This window comes from Podarcis filfolensis, assembly GCF_964270895.1.
Source record: "Podarcis filfolensis genome assembly, chromosome: 1".
Classification (NCBI taxonomy): domain Eukaryota; kingdom Metazoa; phylum Chordata; class Lepidosauria; order Squamata; family Lacertidae; genus Podarcis; species Podarcis filfolensis.
In genome coordinates this window covers 22115345-22126614 of record NC_139604.1, presented here as the reverse complement: position 1 = coordinate 22126614, position 11270 = coordinate 22115345, and the positions used below count along the sequence as shown (strand labels likewise).

The 11270-nt window shown below is 50.1% G+C and overlaps 1 protein-coding gene and 1 long non-coding RNA gene across 2 annotated transcripts; one reads left to right on the top strand and one right to left on the bottom strand.

Annotated features, from left to right (window-relative positions):
* Nucleotides 1-1534: 1534 nt before the first annotated feature.
* On the bottom strand, nucleotides 1535-3173 carry LOC310751173. The gene is made up of 2 exons (XR_014542425.1): nucleotides 2853-3173; nucleotides 1535-2221 (listed from the first exon to the last, which is right to left on the bottom strand). It is a non-coding gene; the product is annotated as an uncharacterized lncRNA (long non-coding RNA).
* A 3010-nt stretch (nucleotides 3174-6183) lies between these two features.
* Nucleotides 6184-10709, top strand: EVX2 (even-skipped homeobox 2; the record flags this gene model as incomplete). The annotated part of the gene is made up of 3 exons (XM_083582148.1): nucleotides 6184-6616; nucleotides 8100-8350; nucleotides 9983-10709. The coding sequence occupies 3 exons, from the start codon at nucleotides 6184-6186 to the stop codon at nucleotides 10655-10657; spliced, it is 1359 nt and encodes a 452-aa protein (XP_083438274.1). The 3' UTR covers nucleotides 10658-10709.
* Between the last annotated feature and the right edge of the window lie 561 nt (nucleotides 10710-11270).

Genomic DNA, 11270 nt, shown 5'->3' with positions numbered 1-11270 from the left:
TGTGTGTGTGTGGAGAAAGCCAGGGGAGGGGTGCCAGACAGGCCGAGTGACTGGAGAGGCAGTGGGAGAGGTTTGCGTGTGGTCCTTGTCCCAGATGCGAATGTTATTTAGTCTATTGAGAGCTAGTGTCGTGTAGTGGTTAAGAGCGGTGGACTCGTAATCTGGTGAACTAGGTTCGATTCCCCGCTCCTCCACATGCAGCTGCTGGGTGACCTTGGACTAGTCACACTTCTCTGAAGTCTCTCAGAGTGTTTGTTGTGGGGGAGGAAGGGAAAACGAGATTGTTAGCCGCTTTGAGACTCCTTCGGGTAGTGCTAAAGCAGGATATCAAATCCAAACTCTTCTTCTACTGGTTTCTGGATTCCCTATATTTATCATTTTTTTTTAATATATCTCATCTACTTCTCTCACTCATACACACATACACATATGCATATACAAACATAAATAAATAAATATGACACTTGTGGGCGTGTGTTTTATATGCTTATTTATTTAAACAAGTGGGCTGCTCCGGTGTTCCCCATATACCAGCGTCCTTCGTAACTGTTGCGCAGTCTTTGCGCCTATACGCGTTTGTGAGCTTGCCCTGGTTGGCACGGGTGTGTGCGCCTACACATCCCCACGAGCGCTCCTGTACGCGCAGCCCCTGGCGAATAAATTGAGAACTGAAGATGCAGCAGCAGCCGCGGTGGTGAAACGCGAAAGCAGAAACATAATCTGAACGCTTTCGGGACCCTGGAAGGGTGAATGTTAAAAATCCTATGAGCGCTGTGCGCCTTATAATACCACGGAGAAGTAGCGGGTTTCTCCTCTTGTGGGGGGGGCAGCACCTGACCTATCGCCCTCCTCCCGAGGTTGAGAGAAACCCAAGCGAGCTTGACCCCCCGTTTGACCCGTCCTGTTCTTGCTGACACTCGCGGTGAAACCAAGTTCATCCCAGACGGTCTGGCATTGGAGGGTCTAGACAGATGTAAACATAGCCAGCACTTCCAAGACAGGCTTCTGTGTGGAGACTCCGCTGCGGGGACGCCCCTGTTTATTACCTGCTCCAGAAGCAACGCTATGCAGTTCACCTCAAAGGACCCGCAGTAAAGACGGGAAACAAATATTTACTCAGCCTCCCTTCCTATGAACACTTCGACTCTTTAAAAGCTGCCGGGGCTTTCGGTCCCACTTGAAACCTGCGCTCCATTTCAATTAAGTCGGATGAGACCTCCTCAATTAAAAGTTAACAAACAAGGGTCGCTTATTCTTTGATGTCTCAGGGCTCAACTTTTTAGAGGGGGTTATTTTAAAGCTTGGCTTCAGGCCGTAGCAGCTACATAAAACTTATAAGGACAACTGAGTCAACACGGTGCAAGCAAAACCAGCCCTGTACATTTGTCTGCTAACATTCCCCATTTCTAAAATGTCTTTAAAAACATACACACACACAACAAGAGCAACAACTTTAAACCCCCAGAAATAGTTTCCTAAACGAAGAATAGTTCTAAAGAGCCTTCGAGCCCATTAATCGAGTTGTCTAGGAATATAAAACATCAAATAACGACTTTATTAGTATTATTTTGCTTTCTTTCTGGAGAGTAATGACCAGCTGCCATTGGCTGCGGTCGGCGTCGTTACGCAATATCTACTTAGCTGATGATTATTAAACTGCCTTTTACGGCGCGCACTAAACTTTCCCCTCTCACGAGAAGAGAGCCAAACTTTGAAAGAGGTCTCACATAAACTCGAGGACTGCTATTCTTTAAAAGGTGCAAAATATAAAATAACACTAATAAAGGGGAGTTGGGGAGTCCAGACGATTGCAGCCCTCCTTCGGCTGAAGGGTCTCAGTTGGAAACGCGCGCTCGGCACTGCAGCTATTTTCCTCGAAGGGAGAAGGGATCAGGAGACGGCTGGGTTGGAAATCAATTCGGAGGTTGGGGGGGGGGGCTTCGTGATTCTAGGAGAGGGTGCTGAAGACGTCGGTTTTCTGAAGGTTTTAGGCTGGCGAAGGAAAGGGGGTCCGGGAGAAGAAGTAAAATAATTATATCGCGCGTGTTAACGCCGCTGAGAAAACGGATGGGGGCGCCAAACGACAGCAATAAAGCCGCCCGCAGATTTCCGCTTCCCATTTTATAACTGGTTGGTTACTCACTCCCACGCGGTGGCTAAAGCTTCCTCGGAAATAGATATGCATGTCTTCTCCAACTCAGAGGCAAATGGTGTTTCTTGTCTGTTTAGAGAGGACAGCATCACTCTTATAGTATTTATTATTATTATTATTATTATTATTATTATTATTATTATTAGGTTTAGGGTTTCTTTTGCTGGCGATCCTCTGATATGCAAAACTCGGAGGCCTAGTCTACAGTCAAGAACGCTCACGCGGAAATCTGGCGGATTCCAAGTTCTGTGGAATTTTTATAGGATCCCAGCAAAAGAGAGGGAGGGAGGGAGGAACGTAGAGAGAGTTGTGTGGACTCAGAAAAACAACATCTCGGAACTGGTTTCTGCTCCAGTTTAAAACGGGAGAGTGACTGCCAGAGAGCAGACTGCTGCTGTCGTCGTAGTTTAGTCACCGGGTGGGCTCTGGTACGCTTGTCAGGATAGGGGCATTTGGTCAACCAGACAGGAAGAGGTTAATTCCTAACCGCACCGTTATCCGCTTCTACTTCCTTGTGTGCTTTTGAGAAAGGGGAGGGGTTTGTAATAGTAGCAATAGAGGATCGCACAGAAATGCAATTTTTGCACCTTGAATGTTGCTCAGTAATAGGAGATCCTGTTCTCAAATGCCTCTACGCACAAGCGCATGCTCTGTTTCCAATTTGTTTGCCATTTTCATCCTTTCCTGTTGTAATACGCACCCAGGCTTCTACAGCGAAATTCGCACTTCGGGCAACCACCGAAGGCTCGCCTTAATTGGTTGGATGGGGTTTAATGAAGAACAGACCCCCTTAGAGAGCCTCAACCGATCTCGAACAGTTGACCTGGGAAGGGGAAGAAACCCAACAAGAGCAACGAAGATAGCTCCGTCAGTAACTGAGCAAGAGACTCCTAATTTCAGGGTCGTGGGTTCGAGCCCCACATTGGGCACTGCAGGGAGTTGGACTAGATGACCCTGGTGGCCCCTTGCAACTCCACAAATCTATGGTAAAGAGTCTTGACTAACACACTGGTTGTGGCGGAAGTTTTCATGACTTAGAGTCCTGTGGCTTCTCCAGTCCAGGAAAGCTTATGACGCAATAAACGTTCAGGCGCCGCTGGGCTCTTGGACTGCCAAGAGAACACACCCCTCCCCAAAAATAATAATCATGGGAACTGTAGTTTGCCCACCACAGAGCTGACATTCCTAGCACCCTTAGCAAACTACAGTTCCCAGGATTCTTTGTGAGATGGGAGGAATGTGCTTTAAATATGTATTTTAAAGGTACGGTGCGCACTGGGCCTTCGTTGCTTTTGCAACAACAGCCTTAACACAGGAACCAACAGAGATGGGGGTTTGGATTTATAAAAATCTGGCTATTATGTGTAGAATCAATTTAATGTTAATATTCCATGAAGTCTTTAAGAGGATCTTGGACCAAACTACTCTCTTTCTTTCTCACTCACTCACTCACTCAGACACACACAAACACTTCTGAGTCACTTTAGGGGAAATTATTACGTAGGATCCAGGTGTTCTTCAGAAATCCGTGGCAACACCATCCTAAGCCCACTGAAAGTGGATCTTATCAGGGGGAGCGCAAGTGAGAGCACCAATGCCCTTTACTTGCCCTCTGGCTAAAGAGCCCTGGACTTTATCCAGGGTACACCCAACATCTGGGAGAAATGGGTCAACATCATGCACATTAAAAGCACGTCTAAATCAGAAATTAAACACATTTTAATGGCGGACCTGCTTAGCTCTGCACTGTTGGAATCAAAGGGATTTGAAAGCGCTTCAGAGCGCAAGCCTCTGCGCATCTACTCGGAAGTAAAGCCCCTGACAGTCCTATGGGGCTTAACCCTAGGTGAGTATGTAGCAGGACTGCAGCCTCGTTTAGCTTGGATCGGGCCCTAACACTGGCGCGCCCTGTTCCTTTTGAAAGGAAGCTTTTTCGTATCAGATCAAGCACCAGGCACTCCTCTGCTTGAAAGAAGAGTGCATTTTTCTAGGTGTGTGTGGCGGAGGTGTTACCGTATCGCGGGAGAGGCATTTCCATCGGATTCCACCCCCAGCCAGAAATATAAACTTTAGCAGAATCTCACAGGGGGTGGGGAGAGAAGGGAAACCCCCCAACAGTAAGGCTTTCCTCGGGTGGAAAAAAGGTTGGGCGCTGTACCTCTCGAGGAGGTGCTCCCAGGATGCTAATGACAGCCGGCTTTATCTTCGTTTGCCCTCGGCGTCATTATATTACCATCAAAGTTCTCGCCGGAGAGAGAGTTTCCGAGAGGAAGGGCCGGCGAATCGCGGCCCCCCGCGTCCCGCTGGGCGCCCAGAGAGATTGGCTGCTCCCCGGAATCTCTCCGAACCAAGAGAGAAAGAGAGAGGGGAGGAAACGGAGAGGCAGGTAACTTTACACAAGGGAAGGAGGGTGGCTGGAAGGGGAGTTGGAGGAGGCCGAGGAGAATGGCGGCTCTCGCTATTTGCCTTTGCAATCCAGGCCTTTTTTATATATATACCAAAAGCGTTAAATATATATATATCAGGGCTTCGTTTTAGAAGGGGTGGAGGAGGTTGGAGAGAAAAATCTAGGCAGAGAATGGCTGAATGAATATATTAATGAATTTTTTTTGAATTTTTTTTTTTACTCCTCTCTGGTGCTTTGAATCATGTCTTTAAGATTCCGCCGAACTTTTCTTTCCTTTTGTTTTTGCTTCCCGTCATTCCACCAGGGAGAGGATTTTGAGCCAGAGGCGAAGGAAGGACTTTAGACTAGTTCCGTCAATAAACAGGATTATGGAAAGGAAGAAAAAAAACCCTCCCCCCCACCCCCCGCACGCCTGCCCACTACCACCACACATAGACACAAATATATATATGGTTTGCGGGTGAGTTAAGGAAATAACGCTGAGATCCCCTTGGATTACTCTTAATGGTTGCGCGCACAGGCTGTAGCTCGCGATAGATGCTCTTTTTGGGCTGGTACGTATCTGCAGAAATAGTTATTTAAGTCTGGAAGTCCGTGTGTGTGTGTGTGTGTGTGTGTTTGTCCCGGTGGAAAGGGCGAGTCGATTTCTTCCTGGGACGTCTTGGATGCCTGCTTTCTTAAATAGGAAAGAAAGGTGATTAAAAGAGGACTGAATGTGGGATCTCTCTCTCTCTCTCTCGCACACACACACCTTGGCAGCTTTTCTCTCTTTAAGGAGAGAGAGAGAGAGAGAAACCCTCCTCCCTAGAAATCAAAGTCTCCCCTGTCATTTAGCCCCCGTGTTTCTGTCCGAGGAGGACAAACGAGAAAGAAGCTTGCATCGTTAGGAGCTAAGAAGCCAAGAGGCGCGCGCGCGCTCACACACACACGCACACGCTCTCTCTCTCTCTCACTCACTCACACACACACAACAGCAAAAAGGGGGAAAGGAAAGAAAGGGGGGAATCAGAGCATAATGATGCACCTAAATGAAGGGGGAAATGTTGCTCAGCTCGTTTTATTAATCAGACTGTCAATTTCACCCCAGAGGCCAAACCCCAGAGCAATCCATGCAAGATCTGATCGAGCAAAGGACAAGCGCTTCTCTTCTCTTCACTCCGGGTCTCTCTCTCTCTCCCTCTCTTTCTCTCCCTCTGCCTCCCTACCTGGATCTATTTGTCTGCTCCGAAGCCGCCTTCATTATCCGTTGACAGGAGCTTGTATTTATTTGCTTATAAACCTGTTACAATAAATGATTATTCGACCAGCGTCATCCGTACCTTAATGACGAGCGCTCCCTATTCGTGATGAATGACATTTCGGGGCTAGGAAGGATGTATGGGTCATTTTGACCAGTCATTCCCTTCGCTTTTGCATCTCGCCTTTTTTTTTTTTTTTTACGCCTCCCCTTCCAAAAGAGGTAATAATAATATTTAGAGACACTCGCCGGGCTGAATGCGAATTAGCCCCTGCTGCACGGCTCATCATTAGGAGGACGAACCCTTTGCAACCTTGACATATATATATATATTTATATATATATATACTTTTTTTTCCCAAGGAGGGGGGGGGGAAGAGCTGAGAGATGATGGAAAGAATAAGAAAAGAGATGATCCTGATGGAACGAGGGCTGCACAGCCCCACGGCTGGCAAAAGGCTGGCGAATTTGTCCGACTCGGCTGGCAACGTGGTATTGGAGGCCCTCGAAAATTCGCCCCACGGCGGCCGCCTGAGCCCGAGACTGACTTCCGCTTCTCTGCACACCTCTTTAGGGGACATCCCTGCCAAAGGGAAATTCGAAATAGACACTTTATTCAACCTTCAGCACCAGAGCAGCGAAAGCGGCGTCGGCGTCGCCACCTCGGAGCTGCCTCCCTCGGAAGGGAGGAAGAAGATTAGCCATTACTCAGAAGTTGCTCAAGAGGCAGATATGAACAGCGACGTGGAGGTGGGCTGCTCTGCGCTCCGCTCCCCCGCCAGCCTCACTTCCTCCCAGCTGAAGGAAAACAATAACAAAGGTAACTCTCTCTCTCCCTTTCTCCCTCTCTCCCCGTCTACCCCGGCGCCACCACCCCACCCCACTCCAAAGCGGGCGTTTACTGGGGTAAGAACTTGGGTGGGGTGGGGGGAGATGGGGAGAAATCCAAGGCACCCTGACACCCCCTCCAGCTTTTCCTGGAGAAGATCAGGATTTTAAGCAGCACATTAAATACCAAGGGATCGTCAGCTGGTCCTTTATGGAACAGGCAGGTACAATATGGATATTCAAATGTGGAAGCCTCTTTGGCGTGTTATTGTGCTTCTCAAGACCAGGCAGTCTATCCAGGGTGCTAAAGGGATCTCCAGTCTGACCTGCACACTCCCGCACTCTGCGTTTCTATAATCTATACCGAAGTGAACAGGATTGTCATGGTGTATTTGTGACCACCAAACGTTGCACACCTTCTGAGTGTATCTGGGCATATCTTCCACAATATTTCTCCTGTTTGTTTTGGAGAACGAAGTGCCACTTACACCGTTTTGGTTTTTTTTATTAAAAAAACACACCAGTCTGTTTCTCTACGGAGTGTGTAGACAGGTGTTTCTTGCGCAATTTTGGTACTGTGTAATTATAAAATACAGCTCATAACGGGGCATCTTCAAGACGGCAATTAGAGGCTGCATTTAGAGTCCAGCGCGAGTTTCTATTCCTAGGAATATTCTTTTGTGTGTCTGTCTGACTTTCTCTTTGATGCTTTCACTAAAAATGCAGTTATGTATTATCGTTATTTTTAATGCATTAGGTGTTTCTCCTTCCCGCTATGTCCGCCCCACCCCCAAGCCAAAATAGTATTTCTCTGGGCATTGTTAACTTCGATCCTACAGTTAATACAGCGTAATCTCTCAAAGCGCTGTAGCAACTTTTTCGAAGCGTCCGTTAGGAAATAGATCATAACTGGAGGCAACTTGCAAATTTATAACCACAGATCAATCTTTCTAGGAGGCGGGGGCTGTTTACCTTTCGCCCAAAGATATTCTACGAGGAAATTCACTTACAGTGCGAACTGGCACGCCTTTGGGTTTTTAGGGACACCATTTGGTTCCCACGAAATAAAAAGTAAAGGGAAGCAGGGACAGGAAAAGACCAGCGAAGTCTCCGCTGGAGGGACGCTTTTAGGAAAACGCCTGCCTTAACTTTGTTCCTCGGTTAATTTGCTCCGCAGAGCAGAGAGAGTTGCATTTATTTATTTCACAAGAAGGCGTCTAGTTTGCTTATGAAGCCGTGTTTAAAAAAGAAAAGAGAAAAGAAAAGGAAGAAAAGAAAAGAAACTTTTATTGATTCTATTAACAGCGGCAATTTGTATCCATGACAGCCAGCATTAATTATCAGGGAGAGCCCAGATTGCCAGCGGCGCCTGCCGCTTGGTTGAAACCCGCCCGCCAGCTCATCCCTTCTTCTCCTGGAGAAGAGCCATCGCTCTTTGATGCTTTCTCACTGCTGTCATTGTTGTTGCTCCGTAGGATATTCCGAGAGCAGCTCCACGCCCAGCACCACCACCTCGTCCTCGGGTTCCAGTTTAAGCAGCCTTCACGGCGGCAGCGCCTTGGGGAACTCCAGCTCCGGAGCGGATCAAGTGCGGAGGTACCGCACCGCCTTCACCCGGGAGCAGATCGCTCGGCTGGAGAAGGAGTTCTACCGGGAGAACTATGTCTCTCGGCCCAGGAGGTGCGAGCTGGCCGCGGCTCTCAACCTGCCGGAGACTACCATCAAGGTACAGTAGTGTATCAGGGCAAGCCGGGGCTGCGGGAGGCGAGGGAGGCTGCCGGAGGGCTCCTGGCTTTGCGCGCGCTCTGTTTTTCTTTCGGGTTCTTAAACCACCAGAGCTCCAGCCTCGGTCCAGCTGCGCCTTGCGGGCAGCGAAAGAGGCCGCGTTTGAAGCCTCCGCTTCTTCAAGGCCAAGGAGAATAGAAAAAGGACCAGATAAACGTGCAGAGAATTCCACTCTTCCCACCAGATTGTTTAGCTATTTTCAACCTCGTCTGTCTCTCCCCGCCCCCCCCTGAGATAGACAGTCTTTTCCCATTGTTTCTCGCAATTTTCAAAAGGTTTATAAAAAAATAAAAAAATAAAAAATAGGAGAAAGGCAGTTAATGTGAAACATATTTTTTTTTAATAACTGGAGTCGATTTAGAAATGGATCACACGCCGTTATTCCCTCAGATGGTTTCTATTCCATTTGCTGATTCTTCTCTACCTCATCTGAGAGGAAGAGGCAAATGGCTGCGCTCTATCCTTGGACGAGTTTAATTGGAAGTAAGTCGCACTATGTTCAACCGGGCTTACTTACTCGCGGGTAAACGTGCCTAGGATCGCAGTCTGAGGTGAGAAGGCCCTACCTTCGACACCGTAAAGAATCGGGAGAAATGGAAGCCTTAATAGTTTTGCAGTAATCAAACCGTGTTTGGCTTTTACGGTTTTAAAAAGAACACGAACATTTGGTTTCTGTAGCCGGACCAAATCGCTTCCGAATGAATGGTTTTGAATCACGTGCTATATAGTGCGCTATGGGATAAACAGAAAGGGAGCCAAGGTAAACCGGAAGACCAGAAACATCCATATATTTCGTTGCAAAGGGTATTTTCCGTGGGCAGAACTCTCAGCCTTTTCAATAAGCAGATATGGAGACTTATTGCCTGTTTTGGTCGTTGAAAATAAATGTAGCGTTGATAAGGGTTTGCAACTTGATCTGCAATCTTGGTCATTTATTTTTTTTAAAAAAAGGTTTATTAAAAAAGGTTTGTTAAAAATGAATAACTTTGAAAAAACAGCAACCCAGTGCTCCCACTGAATTCAGTTAGGCTCAATTGAAATAAGAGAGGGCTGACATCCCTGATAATATTTTAATACGGAATGGGAGCGGGGGAACGGTTTCATTTTTGAGATCGAAGACAGCGCAGCCACGGTAGTTTCTCAGAGATGGTTGCTCGGCAGGGGAAAGTTTCCCGACCCCGGCGGCGCGCAAAGAAGGGGCAAAGAATCATTTTCATATCTCTGCGGCCTAAAAGTTCAAACGGAAGAAGCGCGGAGCCCGGCGAAGAGCCTGAATCGAGCGGGCCAGCCAAGTTGGGGAGGTTTAAGGCTGGTTCGAAAACCTAACTTAGGCCATGTGGGGCAAGCAATGTCCCTGGCGAGGCGGCGGCTTAGCACTGCCAGCTGCGCCTCGTGGCGCAAGGGCTGCGCCAGGCTTCGCATCTGACCCCGCGGCAGAGGGAGGGGGCGTGGCGCGCTGCTGTGGATCTGCTGCCGTTTCTAAGCCGTCCTATCCTCTGTGTGTCCCCCCCACCTCCCTATTCGCTGCCCCACATCTCCCCCTCTCTCCCCCCCTTCCCCCGCACTCCACCAGGTGTGGTTCCAGAACCGACGGATGAAGGACAAGAGGCAGCGGCTGGCCATGTCGTGGCCCCACCCGGCGGACCCCAGCTTCTACACGTACATGATGACCCACGCGGCGGCCACGGGGAGCCTGCCTTACCCGTTCCATTCCCACGTGCCCCTGCACTACTACCCGCACGTCGGGGTGACGGCGGCCGCGGCCGCTGCTGCGGCGTCGGGGGCCACCGCCTCACCTTTCGCCACCTCCATCCGCCCTCTGGACACCTTCCGCGCCCTCTCGCACCCTTACTCCCGGCCCGAGCTGCTGTGCAGCTTCAGACACCCGGGCCTCTACCAGTCGCCCGCCGCAGCCGCCGCCGCCGGCCTCAACAGCAGCGCCGCCGCCTCGGCCGCTGCAGCTGCAGCCGCGGCCGCCGCCGCCGCAGCCTCGACGGCTCCTCCGGCCGGCTCCGCGCCCTGCTCCTGCCTCAGCTGCCACAGTAGCCAGTCGGCGGCGGCCGCAGCCGCGGCAGCCCTGGGATCGCGCGCCTCCGGCTCGGATTTCACCTGCACCGCGGCCGGAGCGGCGGCGGCGGCCGCCTCGCAGCGCTCGGAGAGCGGCTTCCTGCCTTACTCGGCCGCCGTGCTCAGCAAGACCGCCGTCCCTTCCCCAGACCAGCGGGAAGAGGCCGCGTTGACCAGATAACTAGCCAGCCCCCCCACCCCGGCGGCCAGTGGGAGGCGCTGTTGAGCCGGGGTGGCCGAGGGCAGAAGAGAACCGTTTTGTACAACGGAGGGGAGGGGAGGGGCGGGCATACACTGGAACTCTAGCAAAAAGGTGTTTTTTTAAAAAAAGTACTATAATTAATAATTGTTGTTTTGCTGTTGTTCTCACGGCCCTGATTTAAAAAGATGGCTGCTGGGAGAGGGTGGTTGGAGGTGGAAGGTGTGGGGCGCAGCCCCAAACATACTGGCCTTTTAACATTCTGTGCTTCCTCTCTCCCCCGCCCCCTCCTCACACCCAACAAGCACCCCCAGTTGTTAGGATTGGAGAACGATCGTTTCTAGACATTCTGCACTCAATGCACCCGTCCAAGCTACGGAGGGTGCTGCCTCGCTCCCCCTGCTGGCAGCAATGGGAACTGCTCTTGGGCGCCTCTGACCTGCAGCCGACGGTGGTTAGCACGGCTGATACCTAAGCAGCACCTTATCCTTGGTCCTCTGCAGAAAGGATGGCTAACCTGTGGCCAGCCCGAGTTGTTGCTGAGCGGCGGGTTAAGCCAGCATGGCCAATGGTTGCTCTAGTAGCAGCCATCTCG